Source organism: Henckelia pumila, unplaced genomic scaffold (genome assembly GCF_033568475.1).
Source record: "Henckelia pumila isolate YLH828 unplaced genomic scaffold, ASM3356847v2 CTG_461:::fragment_3, whole genome shotgun sequence".
Lineage (NCBI taxonomy): Eukaryota > Viridiplantae > Streptophyta > Magnoliopsida > Lamiales > Gesneriaceae > Henckelia > Henckelia pumila.
Window position 1 is genome coordinate 1,122,564 of NW_027331831.1, and position 26,743 is coordinate 1,149,306.

General features: G+C 40.4%; 1 protein-coding gene across 1 annotated transcript; it reads left to right on the forward strand.

The window, feature by feature from the left end:
- The first annotated feature begins 488 nt into the window (after positions 1-488).
- LOC140871451 (uncharacterized) lies at positions 489-16,414 on the forward strand. The gene is made up of 6 exons (XM_073273973.1): positions 489-1,029; positions 8,814-8,856; positions 9,401-9,536; positions 9,581-10,015; positions 10,274-10,414; positions 16,259-16,414. The coding sequence occupies exons 1-6, from the start codon at positions 489-491 to the stop codon at positions 16,412-16,414; spliced, it is 1,452 nt and encodes a 483-aa protein (XP_073130074.1).
- Positions 16,415-26,743: the final 10,329 nt, after the last annotated feature.

Here is a 26,743-nt window from a genome sequence, read left to right on the forward strand (position 1 = left end):
GGAAAGTCCGGATAGGGTAGTTCGATTATTCATCCTATGAATATCCATTTGCATGCTTCGAACATCTCCATGTTCCCTACCAATGAAACGTGGTACTCTGCATCGCAAATGCTAGTCTCAAACTCGAGCGATCCTTATCCTTATTATCGGACGGCTCAATCGACTAGGAACAGTTTAGAACATACAGTGACTATAAGATGTATTTCATGATAGACATCCCCATGTTCTACCACATCTTACATACACTATAGTATATTCAAGGTCTTTATCAAAACAACAATAGTATATCACAATATAACAATATGAAGTAATATAAAGTCATTGCCATTAATAAAAGTGTAAATAATATTAAACAAAAGATTGTTTATACAAAGAGTCATCAAAGCCCATAGCCACAAGTTGGCTCACTGGGCACCCACTCTTTCAGTTCAAATATCGAATTTCAATGATAAAGCTCTAATGCCATTTTTTCAACTGTGGATGTGAGGATGTTCAGACTTATCTCAACCAATGTGTCTGCCAAGGAAGCTTGGGAAGATCTACAAGAACATTGTGAAGGTTCTGAGAGTGTCAAATGCTCTAAGATGAGGTTACTGACCAATAATTTTGAGAGTATGCGAATGGAAGAATCTGGATCCATCTCATCTTATGACCAGCATATTTGTTATCTTTCTAATGAAGCCTTCTGTTTGGGGGGTCCAATATCAACTGAAAGGCTTGTCAGCAAAGTTCTCCGATCAGTGCCTGAGCGATTTAATGGGAAATTTTGTGCCTTGGAGGAATCCAGACACACCACTAAACTTGGATTAGTTGAACTTATAAGTTCTCTACAAGTGTGCGAGATGAACTTAGAGTCACAGAAGAAAGTTAAATGGAAAATCATTTCTTTCCAACTGTCGAATGAATCTTATAAGGATCTACTGCAAATTACACAAGAAGTCAATGAATCAGATCTTTGTAAAGAGTCTATATCTCTGATCACGAAGAAGTTTGGTAATTACTTGAAAAATATCAGAGATACGAAAGAAGGTGAACATAAATCCAAGCGGATGTCACTACCTATTCCCTTGAGGACTCAACGACCAACTCCCTCTCAAGGTCAGAATAAGTCAATCAAGTTGAAGCATGAAGTAGTTCGACTTCTAACTGACCTAATCTATTGCTTAAACATGATTAAGAGATATTAATTTGAGCTTAAGGAGTTAAACATCGGATTTAGAACAATCAAAAATGGTTTCTAAGGCTTCGAGTATTTGGGACAGTTCGGATGTTCCGAAGGAGGATCGAAAGCTACGAACGTGTTCGGAAGCTAGCATTGCTGATCGGAAGGTCCGAGTAGTTTGGAAGTTACGAACTTGCGATCGATAGTTCCGATTGTGTGACAGTTGGACATGACATGAGCTTTGATTGGGTGATTGTACAAGAGGGAGTTCGGAAGCTCCGTACTAGGATCGGTAGTTCCGAACTGCTATCAGTAGCCGAGTTGTCAAATTAGAGACACGTGTTTGGTGGAGATCGTTCGGAGGCACGATCAAAAACTCCGAAGTGGGATCGAAAGTTCCGATCAAGAGTTCGTTAGTTCCGAACGTGGTCTATAAATAGGAGTGTCGAGACCCTCATTTCTTGCTCATTTCCATTTCTCTCTCTCGGCCCTAGATGTTTCTATTGGGCTTTTAGGCTACTTTAGGAGTCGTTTCGGAGGCCAGACGATAGCGAGGGGTTACCAAGATCGTAGTAGAGTTGTGCCTAAGTTTTAAGACCATCATCATCAAAGGGATGAATACGGACGCAAGTATATCGTTAGAATTTGATTAGCTTCAGTGAGTAGTTGTTATTCTAGTTAAGGTTTTTTGTGGACTTTTAGTGATACAGATTATCTGTTTATAAGCTTGGACCAGAGAGCCGGTATCACTAGGTTTTTTATTTTGAGGTACAGACGTACTATCCGAGATACCCTGGTTGAGTATGCATGTTCTATGATTGTATGTTTTATGTGGAATTATTTTATATCCATTGATTATGACATGGATATTATGTTGCATGTGTTATCACGTTGAACCTTTATCATTGATATAACCAGTAGATAGGTCGCTTAGCCCCATTATATTTTGTGGATGGATACCATAGTTTTGGATCCGGATATGTGCACGGTTTTATGGTATGGGAGTATCTCCTGATGCAATGGTCCAATGTGCTACATATCATGGTGCCTTTGATTGGGCAGTATTCTACATAGTTTTCCGGTACATTCACTTGAATTTAGCATTCATAGTATGTGTATAATTATACTTCTTTACTGAGCGTTGTTAGCTCCTCTATTTTTGTTCTGGACACCCCATTCCATGGGGCAGGACATAAGTTGGACGGACCGGGTGGTAGCTGTAGTAGCCCGTATCCAAAATGGAGTGATTAAGTCATTAATCACTATTGGATTAAGTAAAAACTAATTAAGGAAATACCTAATGACTATTAAGAGTTGAAAAATGGATTCAGAGTATCCGAAAATACTCGAAGGGTCAAGTCAGATCGGACGATCCGATTAGGGTGAGCAGTTGGGACGCTCCGATAAGGAGATCGGACGATCCGAACTTTAGCGGGAATATGTGTCTTCGTCTCATTGGGTGAATGACGTCATGGATGACGTAATATCGAGTTCGGACGATCCGAATACAGGATCGGACCATCCGAACAGTAGGTTGGACAGGTTTGCGGTTTTCATGGAACTCGATTCTGAAATTGAGCTAACATGGACCATCCGAAGTGGGATCGGACCGTCGGAACCCTTGCTTATATAAGGGGGCTGAGAGGCTCATTTCAGAATCGCTCAAAAATTCTCCTTGGCCCATGTTAGCTCATTTTAAGGGGCTTTTGGGTATTTTTATTTAAGAGTTGGAGTAGGTAGTTATATTTTAGAGTTATCGGATAGTGTCCGACATAGTAGCGGAGCAGTATCCGAGTAGCGGAGCGATGCTCGAGTGAGGAGCAACAACATGATTGTACTCCAGTAGGGAGTAGTCACCATCAGTGGGCTGATGATGGACGCAGGTATGGTCCAAGTTCCCTAAAAATATTAAGGAGTATGTAATAGTGTAATTAAGGCTTTTAATCATGTTAAGTGATGCATGGGTATTGTGTATTGTAGACTTGTAGTACCGGATGGTAGGCTTGTAAACTAAAGTGGGACTTCTAGGATCTGCCTTAGAAAGGTACGTAAGTACTGACTGAGATTATCAGCGGGTATGCATGCTTATATGTTTAATTTATGTGTCATGACTGCATGTTTTTGTTATGCTACACATGCATACATCTTGATTTAGCCGGTATTGTTGGCTTACCCAATATAGGGGATTTGCTCAGTCCCATTGCATGTGTGGATGGGAACCATAGTTTTGAGACTCGGATACGTCCATGATTTATGGTATGGGAGCTACCTCCTAATGCCACGACCCATCATGCTACAAACCATGACGCCTAGACTGAGCAGATATGATTCTCAGTATGATACCCCGACATTCATTTGCATGCATCATGTTTGTATGTTTACCCGGACTAGTGTATTGAGCGTTAGTGCTCATGTCCAGTATTTTGTTGTTGTCTGGAAACCCAATTCTACAAGGCAGGTGCAGGTACTGCATCCGGAGACTCGGTGGAGTCAGTGATCAGGGAAGAGACATCAGAGTTAGCTGTTAGGATTATTTTTTTTTTTATCAAGGTTTATTCAATTGGGTTGTAAATTACGGTTTAGCTGGTTGTATTATTCCAGCCAGCATTTATTTAAAGCTTTCCGCGATATATTTTTGATTTACTGTTATTGCATGCTTTATTAAGCACTAATCTCTGATTAGTAGTGGATCCTGGTTTGGTGACTATATTTATTGATATCAGAGCATGCAGTAAGAATTGAGACATAGAAATGGTATTTTTAGGATTGACTTAGGATACTCTTGTAGGAGTTGACCAAGAAGTATTGGCAGTAAGTGCGATGAAGGCTGGGATGACAAAGCCTATCTTCGGCACAAATGATAGTAATTCGATTCAGCAGAGAATGATGGTGTCCTTATTAATATTGGATGTTGGGCCTTCAAGGTGTTTAGAGGACATCGAGACTGTCATCGCCGGAGATTGTCACCAAGATTTTGACTCATATGGATCCTAGCTTTGGATCAAATACCAGATGTCAGAGGCAGTAGCAGAATATTGGTTAGGACGCACTTGATGCTTGCATATAATCCATTCGAACCATGATAACACTCCTCTGAAGACCCTCCACAAGTATTTGGAGAGATTGTCATAGAGATCTTACCTCGTCCATCGGGGAATGCACATATAATAGTGACGCACCCGATCGAGTGATAAGAATCTCTACAAATGAAATGTGAGGAAATACGCCTGTCAGAGTATGCTTGTATTGATGTGTTCAGTTGACAGCCGGGAAACTTCACGTTCAAGATCAAGATGTGTAGAAAGATTTAGATGTATTTGAATACTGTGTAATATTGGTTGTAAACAGAATTTCAGTTGTAAACAATTATATCGTTGTAAATTCTGAATTCCAATATGTTGGAATTTCTTAGTGGATGTAACTAAGGATTTGTAATAAGAATTGCATTAAACCTGGTTCAGTGGTTTAATGATTTGTAGTATTGGGATGTTTATTATTCAACTGTTGGTACTCATGGGTCTTTTGAGTAACCGGATTTTGAGCACTTACCTTGTGATTAGCTCTAGGCATCTTCCTAGGAGGATTGGGTATGTGTGAGACTTGGGATTTATGTCAGGGATGACATGTTTCATCAAGGGCATGATTCATATGAAGTTTTTATATGATTTAATCTGGGTAGTTTCCTAGATCATCTGGTAGGATTTGATCTTATCAGGTTATTGTCAAGTGAAGAGGGATTTTCTTCAGACAGGATGAGGGTTTATACCAGGGGCTGGGGAAACTGTGTTAGTTGGCCAAGACGGGTGGGGAAGCATGACCCTATGCCGATGTTTCTTGAGTCGACATGGTAGTTCTCTGGGAGATATGGAGAGTAGGTGGTAACCAAGGCAGGATTGCAGGGTTAGCCAATAGATTTTCCCTTACTGGTATTTAGTTATTTAATTTTCCGCATTTTCTATGATTATGATTACTTATTGTTTAATTGTATGCCTAAGTCTCTTATTTGTAGGTGATCACGATGGGGGTCACTACAGGAAGTGTGGATCACTTCAGGAGGAATTGTCCTAGGCAGAGTCGATAGGGTAATCAGATATTTGGGATATAATATCTTGATTAGTAGACTGTCAGAGACGACAGTTCCTCGAGGGTTCCTGGATATACATCAGGGAGACTATCAGTAGTCTTGGATGTAGGGACATATGTATGCACTACGTGGAACTCAGGCACAGTCTATGATTTGTACTACGGATAATGTAGTTGGGTTTAATATTGATCATCGAAATTGTAATAGATGGTATTACATTGTCTTATGTGATGAAGATACGGGATTATTTGTGCATAAGTCCAGATTCATGAGTTGAGTGGTATTCAACTATGAGATTTGACAAATATTATCTAGTTGGGACTAGAGATGTGCTTGTTCTCAGGTGATTATTTATAGAGACTGATTGTCAATGCTGAGACGTTCCAGCAAGGATAGTAGTCTGGGATGTGATATGATCGGATCGGTAAGGGTAGGTTTTCCCTAAGATCAGTCATTAGTTCGACCTTTTGAGGTTATGAATCAGTGATGATGATTTTTATCAGAAGACTCAAGGAGAGTTATGTCGGGTGCTGACTAATGTCTGGATATTCGAAACGGGACAGTAAGCGCAACCTACACCGGTATTCTAGGAGGATTGTTCCAAATAGGCTATTGGGTAAAGCTACCTTGGTCTTGATATATTTAACAGCCATAGTAATGGATATAACTACAAAGAGTATGTTCAGAGATAGTTGGAGTCCTCTAGAGTTGACCGTGGTGATGGATTTGTGCCAAGGGATTTGATGATTTATCGTCTGACTCTATTAGAGATATAGATTCGTGATCTGGGTGACGTGTTTCGTCAGAAGTGAGGTACTCACTAATGATGATATGATTTGTCTGGATGGTATTCCTAGACCAGTTTGGAATTCGATCTTATTAGAGTGTTGCCAAGTGATGACTATTTCATCAGGGCATAGCGTTGAATTATACGGAGAATCGTGGACTGTGATCAGGACTAGACATTGAGGAGTGCGACCTTGTAACAATGTTGTTCTGAAAGTCTTTCATGCTTCAGAGGGTTACGAGGGAGGCTGCCGCATTTTAGCGATTATTTTGGCAGTCACGGGAGAGTATCACTTAGTGGTGATTAAATTCTCTTATAGAGAAATAGATGGGATTTTTCCATTGACAGAATAGTCTTGGAAGGATTTTCCTCGACAAGTGTTATTCTGAACAGGTAGGATGCATATCCGATATTGGTATTTAACTAGAATTATAATCTAAAGAATCTGCGGGATAATATTGTTGACTCTCTTTGAACATCGCCTAATTTTGTGAGGGATATATATAGAGCTCGGATTCTTTGGTCAGATTAGTGTTGGGATGGATAATTTCTAACCAGTGAATGTTCTGTACAAGGAAATTGTGAGACTACTAGACATATGTATCTAGATAGTGGTTCGATGAATGCCATGTTCCGGCTGGTTTATGATTTGAATTCGCCAATATGAGATTTCACTTGGGGAAAGTGAATGTGGAGTAATCTAGTGTCCATTTGGACCAGCACAATTGAAGATATTTTAGTACGTACTAGTGCCAGTACTTACTCATGAACTATCGTCTGATGTCATCAGAGATAGCCACGATTGATTCTGGGGTGGGAATAAGTCTCGGTGGAACGAATGTGTGTTCCGAGACAATGTTAGAATGTTTTAAGGACATCGAGATGGGTTATTCGGATGAATACATATACATCGACGGACTATATGTTGTCTGTGATAAGAAGCCAGTATCATTGTTTAGAGATACCTCTAGTATTGAGATATAATGATACAAGTATTTTTTTGGTGGAAAAGAATCCTTAGAAATTTAACTCGAGGTTAAAATCTCAATGGAATTTGATCCAGTGGTAACAAAGAATGTCAACAGTGTCAGACCAGCAGAGATGATACTATGTTGATGTATCACCGATTATCATGGATTGACTGATATCGAGAGAAATATCTGATAATCTTGTTGACAAAATAAGGATTATAAGTGTTGACTTATAATGCAGCAGGCCTATGGAGATCATATTAGGTCATTCTAAGTAAATGAATGATGATCAATGAATAGTCGATAGATGATTGCTAAGGATTGAAGTCCTCATTGGAAATTAGGATACTGATGTGCTTCAGTATAGGCAGACTATATGGATTTTTGTAGAGCCTGTAGCAGTCGAGAGTTATTCGACTAAAAATATTGTTTCAGATCAGAACGATCGACTATAGTTTTAAGTCCAGGTTGAATTACATTCTCAGGTTGTCCTAAGATTTCGGGACGAAATCTTTTTAAGGGGGGTATAACGTAGTAGCCCGTAACCAAAATGCAGTGATAATTCGTTAATCACTATTGCATTAAGTAAAAACTAATTAAGGAAATTCCTAATGAATGTTAAGAGTTGAAAAATAGATTCAGAGTATCCGAAAATAGTCTGAAGGGTCAAGTCAGATCGGACGATCCGATCAGGGTTCGGACCATCCGAACCAGTTAGGGAGCTGCGAGCAGTTGGGACGCTTCGATCTGGAGATCGGATGATCCAAACTTTAGCGGGAACATGTGTCTTCGTCTCATTGGGTGAATGAAATCATGGATGACGTAATATCGAGTTTGTACGATCCAAAGACAAGATCGGACCATCAGAACAATAGGTTGGACAGGTGCACGGTTTGCATGGAACTCGATTGACACATGTCTGGGACACGTGGAGATCGGACGATCAGAAGTGGGATCAGACCGTCTGAACCCTTGCTTATATAAGGGGGCCGAGAGGCTCATTTCAGAATCGCTCAGAAACCTCTCCTTGGCCCATGTTAGCTCATTTTAAGGGGATTTTGGGTACTCTTATTTAAGAGTTGGAGTAGGTAGTTATATTTTAGAGTTATTGGACAGTGTGCGACATAGTAGCGGAGTAGTGCCCGAGTAGCGGAGCAGTGCTCGAGTGAGAAGCAACAACACTGTTGTACTCTAGTGGGGAATAGTCGCTCAGTGGGCTGACAACGGACGTAGGTATGTTCCGAGTTCCCTGAAAATATTAGGGAGTATGTAATAATGTAATTAAAGCTTTTAAGCATGTTATGTGATGCATTGGTATTTTGCATTGTAGACTTGTAGTACCGGATGGTAGGCTTGGAACCTAGAGTGGTACTTCTAGGATCTACCTTAGAAAAGTACGTAAGTACTGACTGAGATTTTCAGCGGGTATGCATGCTTATATGTTGCATTTATGTGTCATGACTGCATGTTTCTGTTATGCTACACGTGCATACATCTTGATTTAGCCAGTATTGTTGGCTTACCCAGTATAGGGGATTTGCTCAGCCCCATTGCATGTGTGGATACGAACCATAGTTTTGGGACTCGGATAGGTCCACGATTTATGGTATGGGAGCCACCTCCTGATGCGAGGGCCAAGCTTGCTACATACCATGGCGCCTAAACTGATCAGGATATGATTCTCAGTATGATACCCTGACATTAATTTTCATGCATCATGTTTTTATGTTTACCTGTACTAGCGTATTGAGTGTTAGCGCTCACGTCCAGTATTTTGTTGTTGTCTGAACACACCATTATATGGTGCAGGTGCAGGTAGTACATCCAAAGACTCGGTGGAGTCAGTGATCAGGTAAGAGACAACAAAGATTGGTTGTTAGGCTTATTTTGTTTATCGAGGTTTATTCGATTGGGTTGTAAATTATGGTTTGTTTAGCCGGTTGTATTCTGCCGACCAGCATTTATTTAAAGCTTTTCGCGATATATTTCTGATTTACTGTTATTGCATGCTTTATTAAGAACTAATCTCTGATTAGTAGTGGATCCTGGTTGGGTCTACAGTAGCAGTCGTTGAGCTTCAGCAGGGTGGATTGTAATGTACCAGGTTTTCTATTGTGGGATTTAGTACTATGTTTTGATTGGGTTGTATAACATTTACAGTATTTTGCTTTGGACAGTTGTATCTTTCCGGTTGTTTAAGTAGTAATATTTAAATTTTTCGCTGGAATATTATCTGATTATTACAATTAAGTTATTCTGCATGCTTAAAGTTTTGATTATCTAGTGATTTCGGGACGGGTCACTACAAAGTACAAGGTTGATCCCAAGAATATTGAGTATATATAGTGCCGTGAATGCTCAAGTTATGGTCATTATGCGAATGAGTATGCCAATAGATTGAGGAGAGGAATGTCTGCTTCTCTAAGTGATGAGGAAGTTGATGAAGATCGTGAATCTAATGATGAGGAGAATCATACATCACTCACTGTCATCTTGAAAAGAAAGCAGTCTTTGCAAGTCAATACTCATGGTGTAAATGTGAGTCAAGTTCCTCTTGTTTGAATTATTTTGAAAAGGCCAGTGAACATGATGATCAGAATGAAGAAGAGCTGACACTGGAAAATGTTCAAAACATGTACGAGGAACTTTATGCTCATTGGTTAACAAGGAACAAATTAAATCTTGCACTTACAAAGGAGAATACTGAGTTGAAGAACTCTCTGGCCAAGCTTGAAACTATAATGACCAAGAAATACATTGAGTTATGCATAATGAATGATGAATTGGCTCGAGCAAATCAAACTTTGGCCAAGTACAACTCAAGTACACGCAAGCTCAAGGTTTTACTGACTGTTGGCAAGGATGATAAAACTGGTCCGAGATACATGAACAGTGCTTTTGAAGTAGGTGAATATTCAAGCAGTGCACCTAAGCCTACGGTGTTTGTGAAAGAGAGTGGGAGTCACTCATCCTCTAAAGATGTTTCTACTGCCAAAGTTCCACCGAAACAGGTTAGCTCCCAGAAACAAAAAGGTAAGAAGCCACATTTTGTCTTCATTATTGTCACAGACCTGGACACATCAAGCACTATTGTTTCAAGATAAGGAAAGACTACATGAAGTGAACTGTCAAGTCGATGTTGTCTCCGATGTTGCACAAAATCAGCCACAACATCAACAAGAAAAAGTCCATTGGTAAAAGGGTTTGGGTATTAAAGGAGAAATCTAACTGTTTAGTCATTTACACTTCATTAAAAACTGACACTGCAGGTGTGGTACTTTGACAGTTGTATTTCATGTCACATGCCTGGATCAAAGGACTTTCTCACCAAATATGTGGATCAAAATAGTGTACATGTAACCTATGGTGGAGGTGCAAAAGGGAAGATAGTTGGCAAAGGAACATTGAATGTGAAAGGAAACTACCGTGGTTCCAAGCGATGTTGCCGACATCGGATGCAAACATCACACTAGTAAACATCACTCATGCATTGTTGTTGTATTTTTGGCTAATAACCATCCTGTTTTAGGCATCCTTAGTTCATGCATTTGCATTATTTCATGAATAATTAAACTAGTGAAATTGTTTCATATTTTTTGGATGGAATATGGTGAAAAGTCAAATTAACCATAAATTTTTCCTTTGGGATTTAAATTTTATATTGAGTTTCTAAATTTCAAAAAATTTCAAGGTTTGAATTCGGCTCGATAAGAGTATATTCGAGTTTGAGCTCGATTCGAAGTTCGATAATTTCAAATATTTTGGCTCGAGTTCGGCTCGAAATGAAGTTCGAGTTCGAGTTCGGTTCGAAATATTCGAACCTATTAGTGAAATATTCGGATATTATTGTTCGAAAGCTCGAAATGTATATATATTATTATATAATTATATTATATTAATTAAATATTAAGGCTCGCGAACTATTCGCGAACTATCGAACAGAGTAATTTTGGCTCGAGCTCGGCTCGAAAAAAAGTTCGAACATGTTCGAATTTTTCTCTAGTTTGATAAGCTCGGATACGAATCAAATATTTATCGAGCGGGTTCGTAAAGCTCACGAACAGGTTCGGTTTGTTGCACCCCTACTCCAAACGCCTGGCTGGTTACAACCCTCATTATTCAAGGTCCAAGCGCTTCAAGGAAGATGGGACTTCTCATCCTCCCTTCATCCTTGATCCAGATTTCTCTTCTGGTGACGATTCACAGGATGAGGATTTAGTGACCCAACCCGGAATCACTAATTAACCAAAGCTTAAAGCATACAAATCAACTTAAAAGCAAAATTCAGAAAATCCAGAAACTTAATTAAAACAACTAAAGCCTACCGACAGAATACAAACGGTCCAAAAAAATTACTATAATAACCAATACTGTTATACAACCCCATCGAAGGTAAAACTAAAATCCCAAATACAACAAAAAAACACTGGTACAGTACAAATCCACCCTGTTGTAGCTCAACGACCGCTACCACCGGGTCCGTCTAACCTGAGTCCTGTCCTGTGGAATGGGGTGTCCAGAACAAAACCGAGGACATGAACATAAAAAGATCAGTACAAAATCATGAGTATACAAGTGCTATGAATGCTAATGCAAGTGAAAAATATCAAATATCTATCATGATAGAACACTGATCAGTCAAAGGCATCATGCTATATAGCACGTTAGACCGTCGCATCAGGAGGTGACTTCCATTCCCTAAAACCGTGGATTATTCGGATCCAAAACCATGGCATCCATCCATAAAATTAACATGGGATTGAGCGACCCCTCTACTAGTAGTATCAATGAAATACAGGCTCAACATGCCAATGCATGCAACATAATATTCGTGACATAATAAATGCACATATAATAAATGCCACATAAAACATGCAATCATAGAAAATGAATACTCAACCAGGGTATCTCGGATAGTACATCTGTACCTCAAAGTAAGCAACCTAGCGATACAAGTCCTCTAGTCCAAGCCTATAAGCAGACAATCATTGTATCACTATTTATTCTCTAAAAGACTTAACTATACTAATAAATACTCACTTAGACGAACCTGAGTCTAGTAGTATACCTGCGTCCGTCGATATCTCACTGATGACGATAGCCTCGAAACTTGGGCACAACTCCGCTACAACACTAGCAGCGTACCGCCGCTTCCAGATCTTTGAAACGACGCCTAGAAATGCCTAAAACCCCCTAAAATAACCTAGAAAATAGAGAGAGGAAATGGAATTGAGCAAGAAATGAGGCTCTCGGAACCTCTATTTATAAGCATAGATTGGATTGTCCGATCTCTGAGATCGGATCGTCCAATATCTCCCAAGAAACTCCCTCCAAACACGTGTCCTAAAAGCTACCGGCAGCTGATCGGATTGTCCGATTCCTCCTTCGGATTGTCCAAACTCCAACCTAGATTCCGAACTGTTCATATGGTTCGATCCCTTGTTGTTAATGAAAAATGCTCGCAAGCGTACGAGTGTCAAGTTTTAATATAGTGATAAAATCAGATATCGATCCCACATGGAGTAAATTGAAAATATTCAGTTCTTGTAATTAAAATAGTCTAAACTTTATTTAGAAAATCAATAACTCAGAATTTTGCTGAAAAATAAAATAATCATGAAGTTTTTGATAGCACGCACACAACTTGCAGATATAATCACTCAGATAAAATTGGTCTAGAGGTTTAGATTTCACCTGGTTTCAACAACAATCAATCCTAATTAATTAATCTTCATGAATTTCAATAAATTAATAGCCAAGAACACTTAAGTTTATTATTTCACTCTCCCGAGCAACAAATAATGTTTATCAACTACAATTAAATTCCAATATCCCTATTAAGAATTTATCGCAGTGATCTATCACAAAACAATGTTCTTTTTAAAAGCTCTGTTAAAATTATACACTCTCTCGAGCTATATAAATAATTAACAGTGTATTTTCTAATGGTCCTATTCAAAATCTCCTCTTCCGAGTGCCAGATTTCAAATAAATATAACAAATCAATTATTGATCAGATAATTGAAAAGACAATCAATTCTAGAAAAACAATTAATCTAGAAGAAACTCAATTCAATAAAATCAAATATTCATGAAAGCGTCTAAGCCAGGTTTCATCCGACCTCTAGACTCTAAAAAATTAGTTCATAACAAAATTATAAATAAAACAAAACATATTCAAAAATCCAGACATAAATTCAGAATTAAATAAAGTATAGAAAACAAATCCGTCATCGACGCCGTGTCCGGTCTATCGAACTCCGTTTTGTTCTTCAGATAAAAGCACAGAAATCCTTCAGAAATTTCACACAGAAAGTCACGATCTCTGATGTGTGTATTGTGTGTGGCGGCTCTCTTTTCATGTCTGATAAAAACTCCTTTTATAGCGCGCACAAAAGCCCAAGAGTAAAGCCCAAGAAAATAAAATATTTCCTTCCCGATAAAAATTTCCAACTTCAGATTTCCGCGACGCGCGGGCGCTTCAGAACTATAGGTGGCGCGCATGGCTCTCTGGAATTCAATTCTCACGCCTTCATGTGTCTTGCGCGATAGCGCCTCTCCTCATTGTTTAGCGCTAACTTAAGCGCTGACAACATTGGCCCATTAAGAAGCCCATTTAACTCTCTTCTCTTGTCTGTTCGTTTCTTTTCCCTTTAATTTTCTTTTCTTTCTTTTATTCTTTTCTTTTACTCTTCTTTTCTCTTCACAAATTCCCATTTTCTCTTCTTTTCCAAATAATTCAATAATTCTCTGCAAGCACAAAAATAACAAAACACCCACATAAATCTGCTCGAAACAAACAATTAACAATTAAAATCATATAAAATTAAGTGTATAAAATACACTTATCAAATACCCCCAAACTTAGATTTTTGCTAATCCCGAGCAAAACTATTCAAAACAATAAATTCTAAAAACTCAATCTCTAAAACCTACAAGAATAGCCAAGAAATATTATGGAGCAATGACCTCAGCAATGATTTCAAAAAATTCAAATCCAATCATGTCATACCCAACTAACACTTGAAAATTTCAGTCACAACAAAATAACCGCATAAACTCACAATCTCTGCAACTCACTTTTCAAAACACCATTATCCAAATTCAATTCACACATTCATAGATCATAAGGACTTTTCAACGTAGCATGTGATCAAATATAGGATATTAAATCAAAAACACTCACAATCAGTTAAATGCAACAAATAATAGTGTGTGCGTGTTTCGATCAAAATTCATAATCATTAAAAACATCAATCAACAGTACATAGGCTAAATTCTCGCAACTCTTCTCCACTAGTATATTGGGCAACTGAGACTCAGTCAATAGGACTTAATCAGCTTATAATGTAAAGCTTGGCTCATGGCTACAAATGAAGGATAAGAATTTAAAATAAGGAGTAAATGATGCTTAAACTCTAATTTCAACTCCTTTTATTTCACAATTTACACTTATTTTCTTCACTTCATTGACTTTTTTAACCTTCTTTCACAATTTTTTTCTTTTCACAACTTTTACAACTCTTTTTTCTATTACCTCTTTTCATCTTTTCAATTCATCCACCATACCATTCCATTTTTCACAATTAAAAACTAGGAGCATATAACATTTTAGCATTCAAATTACTCCCTTAAAGGTAGGAAATAGTGTTTAGGCTATTCAGGTAGTCAATGTAGGACCTTGAAATAATGACGAATGGGGGCTTTATCACACGTTTACACGCATGCCATTCGATTTTCAATAAAGCTCAAACAAGGTACTAGGGATAAAATATATAAATAGGTAGCTTGAAAGGCTCAAACGAATTCAGAAAAATTGCCTAAATCATTCCTCATCACAGTTTTACCCGTATTTCGCCTCGAAGAGTGTCCGAACTAGTTCTAGACAAGTCTCAATCCACAATTAATTCATACATATCTCAATCAGTGTAGAAAAGAATAATTATCAGCAGTAAACGATGATTTTCACAACAAAATTCAGATTATTCTTTACCTCAAAGTAATAATATACGTGTAAGCTCAAATGGGAAACTAAGGATAAATTAATTCAATGAAAATTAGGCCCAAAAATTCAAACAATGCCTCAATCATCTCTATGTCTGGATGTCTCAAAAAATCAGATTCAAGTATTAATCACAGAGTATATAGGAAATTGTTCATCTAATTGGTTCCATTTTTCTCAAAAAAATATTTGTCAGATAGGTAGACAATCATGGATTTTAGTTATAGCACAAAAAAAATTTCATCAGCCATGCATCCAATTCTTTCTCGACTTCTAGACTCTAAAAAATTAGTTCATAACGAAATTCTGAATAAAATAAAACATATTCAAAAATCCAGACATAAATTCAGAATTAAATAAAGTATAGAAAACAAATCCGTCGTCGACGTCGTGTCTGGTCTATCGAACTCCGTATTTGTTCTTCAGATAAAAGCACAAAAATCCTTCAGAAATTTCACACAGAAAGTCACGATCTCTGATGTGTGTATTGTGTGTGGCGGCTCTCTTTTCATGTCTGATAAAAACTCCTTTTATAGCGCGCACAAAAGCCCAAGAGTAAAGCCCAAGAAAATAAAATATTTTCTTCCCGATAAAAATTTCCAACTTCAGATTTCCGCGACGCGCGGGCGCTTCAGAACTATAGGCGGGCGCGCATGGCTCTCTGGAATTCAATTCTCACGCCTTCATGTGTCTTCCGCGATAGCGCCTCTCCTCCTTGTTTAGCACTAACTTAAGCGCTGACAACATTGGCCCATTAAGAAGCCCATTTAACTCTCTTCTCTTGTCTTGTCGTTTTTTTTTTCCTTTAATTTTCTTTTCTTTCTTTTATTCTTTTCTTTTACTCTTCTTTTCTCTTCACAAATTCCCATTTTCTCTTCTTTTCCAAATAATTTAATAATTCTCTGCAAGCACAAAAACAACAAAACACCCACATAAATCTGCTCGAAACAAACAATTAACAATTAAAATCATATACAAATTAAGTGTATAAAATACACTTATCACTTGGCCTTGCTTGGTTCTTATCGTTCGAACTCCCAAACACTTGAAGATACCCCGAACTATTTTTGAACGTCCTGAATCCGATTTTCCACTCCTTTAACTCATTTAAAAACTCATTAATCATGTTTTAGGAAATTAATTAGTTAAAATAGTAGTCGGGCTACTAAAGTACAAGAGCTTCAAGGCAGATGGGACTTATCGTCCTCCCTTCATCCTTGATCCTGATTTCTCTTCTGTTGGTGATTCACAGGATGAGGACTTTGAATCAATGGCTTGCCCTAAGCATGTAGTTGATGTTGCCTCCACTTCTTCAGCACAGGAAGATTCATCGAAGCATGATGAATCTTCGCACTCTGCTCCGTCCACATCTCTTATTGATACCCCTCAAACTGAAAGACTATGCTGAGTTTGAGATGTCCCTCGCTCAATTATTGGCAAATTTTAAAAGGACAATGGTTCATATTCGAAGCCCACTGTGCCAATTTATGTTGATGAGCCCGATGCTGAGATGGCTTAGGAATTTTTTGACAACAGACCCGCAAATTCCACAAGCTTTTCCAGTTATTCCTCTAAGCTATTCTTTTGTTGATGCTGAGTCAGAATATAATTCTGAGGACAATGAGGTGTCTGATGTTGCTGCTGAGGATGTTGCTAACACGGATGATGAAAAGATCGAATCCCAAGATGGGTATTGTAGTAGCTCGGTTCTATTTTATAATATTAAGTGATTTAAGATTAAGTGATTTAAAAATGTAAAGAAAATATCATATAATTTTAAAAGTGGCAAAACATGTTTAAGGAGTCATTATTTGGTGAAAATAAGTGAAAAATCAGATCCGAAACTTCCAAAATGGTAGGAAAGGTCCCGGAGGTCTCAGACAGTCCAGAAGCAGCCAAACGAGTTTGGAAGGACCGAAGCAATTCGGAGCATCTGGACCAGTTTGTACCATCCAAACCCAGATCGGACCGTCCGATCTCAACCACGAACCAGGTGTCAAAATGCGTCCGAACCCAGATCGGACCGTCCAATCCCTAGCCTATAAATATGCGTCCAAAATTCATTTTCAGATGCAAAATTGAGGGGATTTCGAACCCTTAGTCTATATTTGAGTTTTTTGGGTTATATTCTTGAAGGTCGGGCACTAGCAAGGTGCTACGAGGCTTGTAGCAGAGTTGTGCTTGGGTCAGGGCATTCGACATAAGCGGGCTAACGACAGACGCAGATATAAGTCTAGAATATGATTAGCTTTTGGGAGTAGTTATTAGCCTAGTTAAGGCTTTTAGATCAGTATTAGTGATGCACGGAAATATTGGCTGTAGGCTTGGACCCTAGAGTGGTGCTTCTAGGACTTATTTTATAGAGGTGCGTAAGTACAGACTGAGATAGCTAGCTGAATATACATGTTTATGTGTTGTATGATTATGTGTTGCATTATTATTTGTCATGAGATGCTTGATATATTGTTCATGATTTGTATGTGGCATTTGAATATCATGTTGAGCATGTTATCCTTTCGAGATAACCAGTTGTTCTAGAGTCGCTCAGCCCTAGGGTTGTTTTTATTATACGATCGGGTATCGTGTGACACCCACTGAACTGACGAGCAGCGTGTGCGGTTTACCCAGGACGATGATAGTCCAAGATTGGGTTCAATATGAGTGGAACCCATTGAATCTTCAGAACAGCGTGCGCATACTAGAGGCGCCTATGTTCTAAACATGATTTTCCAGATATGATCCAATTTTATCCAGAGAATTCATATTTCATGTTTCATGCATCATATAGAATTGTATATTCGATACATTATGTACTGGGCATTAGCGCTCACGTCCCTGCTTTCATCTCGGACACCCCATTAAACGGGGCAGGTTTGCAGGTGGACTAGGAGCGAGATCAGTGGTTGATCGGTGACCAGGTCTTGGTAGCAGGGGTCACTAGAGGGGTTCTAGATTAAGATTTTATTCGGTATTTATTCGATTTGGTTGTATTTAAGATTTAATTATCTTGGGTTTGAATATCTTTAATAGCTTCTGCTGTGATTTATTTGTTCATGATTAATTAAGTTTAAATGCATGCTTAAGTTTCTGATTAGTAGGTGATCACGGAGTAGGTCACTACAGGTATGATCTCTCCAACTCATTCTCTTATAAGTTTTATTCTGATGTTGTTGCTGCTCTTTGGCCACTGTATAAGAATCGTACGTGGTCTGATAGATGAACGCAATCTGGACATACCTTTTTTCGAGAAGTACAATATGGTCTCCTTTTTGGTGGACAGAAACAACTCTCCACTGTATCTAATGTGGTTCCTTATTGTACATATCTCGTCCATGAGTTCTAGTGCAATCTTACTACTGCCGTGGGAAATGAAAACTCCCAAAAGTATGGAAGAGTCTTTGTGCGGGGTCGCCTTTATGAGTTTACTCCCTCCATTATCAATGGTACCTATGGCACTCCTGACTCTGAAGAAGATAGTCCTGAACTGCACATCGATGGCATCATTGATGTGCTTACAGAAGGACTTTGAAGAAGTTTCCTCACCATCCAATACAGCTCTCAACTGCACGCCTGAATTCTTTCTACTTTGTTCTCCACAATCTGGCTGTCATGAACTGGACTCCATCTTCCAACTCAATCATGGTGACTAGAATACAGGTCAAGACCTTGTATGCACTGGGAATGAATGCCAAGTTCAATTTTGAGAAGCTGGTTTTCCGCATTGTCCTGACATTTACGGATGGTGGACTCAAGTCCTCTGGTTTGCCTTTCCCTTCTCTTACATTTCGCATTCTGGAATCACAAGGCTTTGTTCATGTAGAGGATAAACCACTCCTTGTTAAGGAAGAAACAATCAAGATTGTCCCTGATTTTCTCAAGGGTAATCGAAGAACTGATCTACCTTGGATGGGTGGATCTCAGAGGACTAGTGTTGCTGCTCCTAATGTATCCCACGTCAACCCCACAACACCAGAATTTGTGCAACTTTCCACCACCTATCTCCAGTCCCAGATCAAGTTTGTTGAGTCTCAGATTTTGAATGTTCATACTATCATTGCACACAACACTGAGCAAGTTGTTGAGTACAAGCTTCTTCTTGACATTTCTGTACAAAAAGGGGAGAAAATTATGATGCTAAAAATACTAGAATTGAAGTTGGACTCGATGCTGGAGAAAAATCTGGACCATCGGGAGTTCTGAATGAAGAAGAAGAAGACACTTAGGATTTTATTAGCCTTTTATTTTCTTTTCTTTTGTGTTTTTCTCTCTTAGCTCTATTTTTAAAAGTATTAAGTCTTTCTCTGGTTGTTCTTGTAGTAGCCCGGTTCTATTTTACAAGATTAAGTGATTTTAAACATGTTAGAAAATGACATATAATTTTAAAAGTGTCAAAACATGTTTAAGGAGTCTATATTTGGTGAAAATAAGTGGAAAATGAGATCTAGAACGTCCGAAAATGATAGGTTAGGTCCTGGGGGTCCAAAAATGAGTTCGGAAGGACCAAAACAGTTCGGAGCTTACGGACTAGTTTGGGCCCTCCGAACCAGTTCGGGCCATTCGAACCAAGTTAGGGCCGTCCGAACTCAGCAGAGTCCATGTGTCAAAAGTGGCTTGGACAAGTGGCAGTTCGGAGCCTCCGAACCCAGTTCAAACCGTCCGAACTCCCGCCAAATTGAGGTGTCAAAAATGCACACTACACGTGGAAATCATTCCCGGTTCGGAGCCTGCAAACCCAGTTCGGACCGTCCAAACCAAGCGGAAGCTGGTGGGCATGTGACGCCCGGGGCTGAAGAGGCAGGGAGTGATCGCCGGTGCCAAGAGGTTGCACGGACAATGAGCGGCTCCTGGTAGGCTTCTAGGCGGAGGAAAACATGAATGAACCGATCCCATGCCGGAATGAGAGGGATTCTGAGACTGTGTAGGTATGAGACTACATGGTTGAGGAGAGCTTAAAAAGATTTCATATGTACTATTCATATCAAGAAGGTGCATCTTCTTTTCGGAAGCTCATCACATAAGAACTTCAAAGTTAAGCGTGCTTGACTTGGGGAAATTATAGGATGGGTGACCCCCTGGGAAGTTTCTCAGGGTGCGTGTGAGTGAGGATAAAAGCACGCTGAAAAGACCCGTCTTGATACAGTGGGTCGTTACAAAAATCTTGTCTCATCTACCAGATTAGGAACCCAACAATATTTGAAGGATCCGGTAGATTAGCAAGATTTTATCTTTTAGATCTTGTGATGAAGAAGGTCTGCTGAGTAGCAGACAGGAAACTTCATGTTCAAGATCAGTAGACGAAATGAAAAATTTCCGCAGGAGTTTAAATACTGTATTTCAGATGTATTAAAGATTTCAGTTGTAGTATCCCGTACCCTAATTGAGTAATTAAAGGATTAATGCTGATTAAATAAATTGGGTATCGAACGGATCGGAAGCTCCGAAGGCACGATCGGAAGCTCCGAACAGGATCGGAAGCTCCGATGAGCGATCGGAGGCACCGATAATATTACGTCAGACATGACGTGAGGTTGGATCGGAAGCTCCGATCAGGATCGGAAGATCCGATCACCCCTATCCGGAGTCAACTAGTGATATTTTGACACGTGGCAGATCAGGATCTTCGGAAGCTCCGATGGCAGGATCGGACGTTCCGATCGAGGTTCGGACGTTCCGATCGAGGTTCGGACGTTACGATCAAGGATCGGAAGTTCCGATCGTTGTCTATAAATAGAGGGCCGAGGCTTCATTTCCAATTGCCAATTCCGAGTGTTTTCCTCTCCTTTCTAGTCTATTCGAGTAGTTCTAGCCTTCCTAGGCTTGACCCGACGGTCGGCGAGGAGTTCGGTAGTCGTAGCGGAGTTGTGCCCAAGTTCTGGAGGCAATGACATCAAATGGCTAACGACGGACGAAGGTATAGATTTTGCTTCCTATAAATATTTAGGAGTATTCAATAGCTTAGTTAAGGCTTTTAGAGCGCTTTAATGATAGTAGTATCATTTGGCAGTGTAGAGCAGACTATAGGCGTGGACCTAGAGTTGGTAGAGCTTGCACTGATTTGAGATACGAAAGTACTGTTCGAGATATCCTGACTGAGTATGCATGTATTATGTGACTGCATGATTTATATGCCATGATATTATGCTGCATTCATTTGCATCTTGCTGTATCTCCTTCGAGATGTCTGTTAGTAGGGTTGTACCCTATCCTGTTAGTGGATGGACTTCCATCGATTTGGGTCCGGTATATCCACTGGTATTATGGTATGGGAGCCACCTCTTGAAGCGACGGCACAGCGTGCTACATACCAGGGCCCGGTCTGTCTCTGTTATCTGATCCTTGACCTCAAGTTTATAGGGAGTTCACTTTGCATGCATGTATACTCATACTCTCGTACTGGGCATTTTATGCTCACGTCTCGTACTCTGTGTTTCTGGACACCCTATTCCATGGGGCAGGTTTGCGATTGGACGAGGCGGGTGGATCCAGGAGAGGCTAGTCAGTGGTTGGCCAGCTAGAGCTTTGCTTAGGTTTTATTTCTGTTGTTTTGAGGTTGATACAGCTATTCGATTTGGTTGTATATTAATTGGATAAATTACAGATTCCTTTACTTGGGATTGTATAATGTTTATGGTTTCCGCAGTTTATTCTGATATCTGTTTAATTAAGTTAATTGCATGCCTAAGTTCTGTTTATTAGGTGATCCGGGTAAGGGTCACTACATTTATGGTATCAGAGCATGCAAAAGAATTCTTGGGATTTAGTCTCATCATGAGGTATTTTTGTAGATGGCAAATCGTGACGACCGGAGTTCTCATGGCAGTATTGGTGGGCGTTGGGGTGATGCCGATCGAGAGCATCGTCGAGAACGGCGTCATCGTCATCATGACGACGAGCGTTTTGCTGTGCGTCGATTCATAGCTATGGGTCCTAAGCCCTTAGTTGGAGGTGAGTCTCCGGAGGATGCAGATAATTGGTTAGACCGCATGGAGACGACTTTTCAGACTTTCCAATGCACCGAGGAGCAGAAGATGGAGACCCTGGGTTATCTTCTGGATGGACGTGCGCGCAGGTGGTGGAGGTTTACTTCTGCACCTTTTGTTGCGGCGAGAGGAGTGACCACTTGGGCCGAGTTCCGCACAGCTTTCCAAAAGAGGTATTTTCCTCCTGCACTCCGTCAGTCGAAGGCAGGCGAGCTACTGAGTCTGCGACAGGGAGCCATGTCTATTGATAAGTATCAGCAGAGGTTCTTTGATCTGCTATCCTATTGCCCCGAGATTGCTGATAGCTCAGAGATGAAGTATAATCTGTTCCTTCAGGGCCTTAACCCTGAGATCCATAACCGTGTGGCGGTTGGCGACGACATGTCCTACGAGGGTTTGGTGAGCCGTTGTCACCAGGCGGAGGATAGCATTCGGCGGAACAGGTCTTTCTCTTAATCGAGGCCTGCTAGTTCTTTGGGTCCCCGTGCCCAATCTTTCAAGAAGTCTGGATCTACTTCTTCTTCCTCTGGTTCTGGAGGTGTTGTCTGTTTCGGTAAGAAGGACAAGTGTGATCACTGTGGGAAGAACCATCCATCCGACAAGTGCCGTAGAGCTTCTGGAGCTTGTTTCCATTGTGGAGAGACTGGTCATATCCGGAGGGATTGTCCACTGTCTGGGGGAGGCGGTTCTGATTCTGGTTCTGGTTCAGGATCGGGTTCTCAGGCCACCGTTCAGCAGAGGTCGCAGGGACAGCCTGCTGGGAGTTCTCATTTGAGGCCACGAGCTTCTGGCCAGGTGTTTGCCTTGAGGCATGATCAGGCAGTGGAGGAGAATGAGAAAGTCATCGCAGGTACATTTCTGCTTTATGGTATACCTGCTCTTGTACTTATTGACACTGGTGCAACTCATTCCTTCATTTCTGCACGTTTTGTTAAGAGGCATAAAATACCATGCATTGCACTAGACGTAGTGATGTCTGTTTCTACTCCGACGGTCCAATCTGCTTTGGCTAAGCGTCTAGTGATGGGTTGCCCTTTAGAGTTCGAAGGGAACATTCTGTTAGCGAATCTCATGGTCCTGTCGATGGATGACTTTGATTGCATTCTGGGAATAGATTTGTTGACTACTTATCGAGCTTCAGTGGACTGCTATCAGAGATTAGTACGCTTTCATCCGGAGGAGAGTGAGAGCTGATTTTTCTATGGTGAGGGAGCGCGACCCCCGATGCCTTTGGTATCAGCTTTGAGAGCCTGTCGAGCTCTAGAGTCTGGCGGGGAAGGCTACCTTATCTATGCAGTTGATTTGTCCGCTGAGAGTATTGGGATAGAGAGCATTCCTGTTGTGGATGAATTTCCAGATGTATTTTCTAATGAGATTCCGGGTTTTCCTCCTGCTAGGGAAGTCGAGTTTGTCATAGAGTTGATGCCGGGTACTTTGCCTATTTCTAGAGCACCGTATCGTCTGGCTCCGTCAGAGATGCGTGAGTTGAAAAATCAGCTACAGGATCTTTTGGACAAGGGGTGCATTCGTCCTAGTGTATCTCCTTGGGGAGCTCCTGTTCTTTTAGTAAAGAAGAAGGATGGGTCGATGCGGCTGTGCATTGACTATCGGCAGCTGAATCGAGTCACTGTGAAGAACAAGTATCCATTGCCTCGTATTGATGACTTGTTTGATCAGCTGCAGGGCACGTCAGTTTACTCCAAGATTGACTTGAGATCTGGGTATCATCAGTTGAGAGTCCGTGATCAGGACGTAGCCAAGACTGCATTTCGTACTCGCTATGGGCATTACGAGTTTCTAGTAATGCCATTTGGTTTGACTAATGTGCCGGCTATATTCATGGATTTGATGAACCGTGTCTTCAGGGAGTATTTGGACAAGTTTGTCGTGGTCTTCATTGACGACATCTTGGTGTATTCGTGTAACTCCCCATTTTTATCTTAAATGAGTTTATTTGAGTTAATCGGAGATTACAGAGTTCACGAGCCGACTCGATTTTGATCAGGGTCCTTTTTGCAAAAATTGGATTTTTCAGGGACTAAAACGCAAATTGTGGATTTTATATATTATCTACTCTTAGAAATTGGTTGACAAAGTCTTCTTCATCCCCTCCAAGCCGTCTCCCTCCATTCTCACGCCTCCAAGCTTTTCCAAGCTTTGGGATTCCAGTCCGAGCACGATCCGGCCGTTGGAATTTATTTCTGAAGGCAGTTTAGCGATCACTGCAGCGAGAGCTCCGTTGTATCGTAAGTTTTTCTACGATCGGATACATTCTAGTTTTTGGATGTTGTTAGAATCGTTTGAGATTCGAGTATGTTGTTCTCTACAGAGTTCTGATCGTTTATTATCTGTCGGTTTTGAATTAGAGCGACGTTCGGATTTGTTATGATTTTTGGAAGCCATTTTCGAAAATGTGGATTTTGAGATTGAGGGGTTTGCTTTGTTTTGGTTGTCTTAGAATTTTTATGAGGTTATATCGCTATTGAACTGCTGTCTGCGTTGTCGGTTTGTTCAGTTATAGCCGTTATGCCGTCGATTTGAGTTTTGGAGATTTGAACCATTTTTGAAGTTGTTGAACTTGGCTTGTAAGTCGATCATGGTAATTGATCTTTGATTGTATCTGAACAGATTCGTTTGGAGTTGTCAAGCCCTGTGTTAGCAGCATTTGGTCGTCGAGAATTGGACGAAGAACGGTAAAGAGATTACCTTGAACAGTTGCCTTTGTTGTTGGATTGTTTAGTTGTTGATTAAACCTTTTGTTGTAGCTTATCCAGAGTTAGAACTACTGCATTGAAAGGTAAAAGCAGTCATCGTAGCGGGATAGCATACTCGGGACTGTTGGTTCTCGAGTTTCCCCTTTTTAAATCACATATTGCATTGATACTTGTTCTAGCACGTGGAACTTGTAATTGTTGATTGATTGAGTTTTTGTTATGTGGCTTATGTTTATGTTTCTGTTATGCATTCATCTTGAGCCTACTTTGATTTCAGCGGGCAGAACCGCCCTTTTTGTTAGACGTTTGGGAACTATGATTGAGTGGCCTAGGTTGTAGTATTTCGCCTAGTGCTAGCATACTCATTATGGTTGCTCAAAGTCTAGAGGAGTGGGATATGTGGCACCACCTCGATTGGGAGAGTCGGTGAGTCGTTACGTGATCTCATCCTCGGGATCCCAAAAGCAGAGCAATACTCCCGTGTTTATCAGAATCAATATCCTGGTTTTAAAGACATGCATATCATTAACTTCGACTTGAATATGTGGTTTGATAGCATGTTGTATATTCATTACTTGATATGTTGCTTTTACTGGGATTATCATTCTCACCGGTTATCCGGCTGTTGCTTTGTTTTGTATGTGTACTTGGCAACAGGAAGGGCAGGATCAAGTCAGCATAGACCTGGTTAGCGTCCAGAGCAAGAGATAGAAGTGAGACTCGTTTAGAAGTCGAATCAGCATGTCAACCTAGTTATGTTTTGTGATCATGTTTAGTCATTCAAACTTCTCGTTTATATTTTGTAAGCAAGAAACGATGTAGGTGCTATGAATTGAATGTTGCTCTTCCCTAAACCTTTCTTGTATTGTTATTGGAATGTCAAATACTCTTAATGCAAGTGTTTAGGTTTTGATTGAGTTTATTACAGTGCCTTAACCTTTCTGGGCGAGGGGACGGCACAGGCGCGCGGCCTCTTTGCGAGGTATGAGCGCGGGCGCGCTGATGTCAGCGCGGGCGCGCGAGCCTCCTTTTAAAAAAAAAATATATATAGGGTTCTTGATTACTTATCGCTTGTTGTCTGATATTAGTTGTTTAGAAACGAGGTCTCACAATTCGCGTAATACGGAAGAGCATGTTTCTCACTTGCGGTTGGTACTGCAGACTCTTCGAGATGAGCTGTTGTGCGCCAAGCTGAGCAAGTGTGAGTTCTGGATGGATAGAGTGGTCTTTCTTGGCCATATCATATCCAGGGAGGGGATTTCTATTGATCCAAGCAAGATTGAAGCGGTACTTAATTGGTCGCGTCCGAAGACAATTGCTGAGATCCGTAGTTTTTTGGGTCTAGCAGGGTATTATCGTCGCTTCATTCTGAACTTCTCTCAACTAGCTCGACCTTTGACGCAGCTTACCCACAAGGGTGTGGATTTCGAGTGGTCCTCCAAGTGTGAGGAGAATTTCTGTGAGCTTCGACGGCGGTTGACTTCTGCGCCGGTGTTGGCATTACCGTCAGGATCTGGAGGGTATGTGGTTTACACGGATGCTTCTCTTCAGGGGTTAGGTTGTGTCCTGACTCAGAATGGGCATGTGATCGCATACGCTTCTAGACAGCTGAAGCTTCACGAGGACAACTATCCAGTCCATGATTTGGAATTGGCAGCCATTGTGTTCGCTTTGAAGATCTGGCGTCATTATCTGTATGGCGAGAAATTTGAGATCTTCACCGACCATAAGAGTCTCAAATATTTGTTCACTCAGGCGGAGTTGAACATGAGGCAGAGACATTGGATGGACTTGCTTAAAAACTATGATTGCGAAATTAAGTACCATCCGGGAGCAACTAATCTCACCGCTGATGCTTTGAGTCGCAAGGTGCGACTATCCGCACTTCATACTTGTTCGGTGTCTAGTGCGATCAGTGACTGTTGTACTTCAGGTTATACCTTCAAGCATAAGAAAGGTATGCAGAGTATCCAGATGTTTGCGATATTATCTGAGCCAGCCTTGTATTCGCGGATCCGAGATGCTCAGATGTTTGATTCAAAG

Coding starts and splice junctions, on each gene's coding strand:
- LOC140871451 (XM_073273973.1), top strand. CDS start 489: ATGTTCAGACTTATCTCAACCAATGTGTCTGCCAAGGAAGCTTGGGAA. Junction 9,537..9,580: donor TGCAAGTCAATACTCATGGT/GTAAATGTGAGT, acceptor TATTTTGAAAAG/GCCAGTGAACATGATGATCA. Junction 10,016..10,273: donor CCAAAGTTCCACCGAAACAG/GTTAGCTCCCAG, acceptor CTGACACTGCAG/GTGTGGTACTTTGACAGTTG.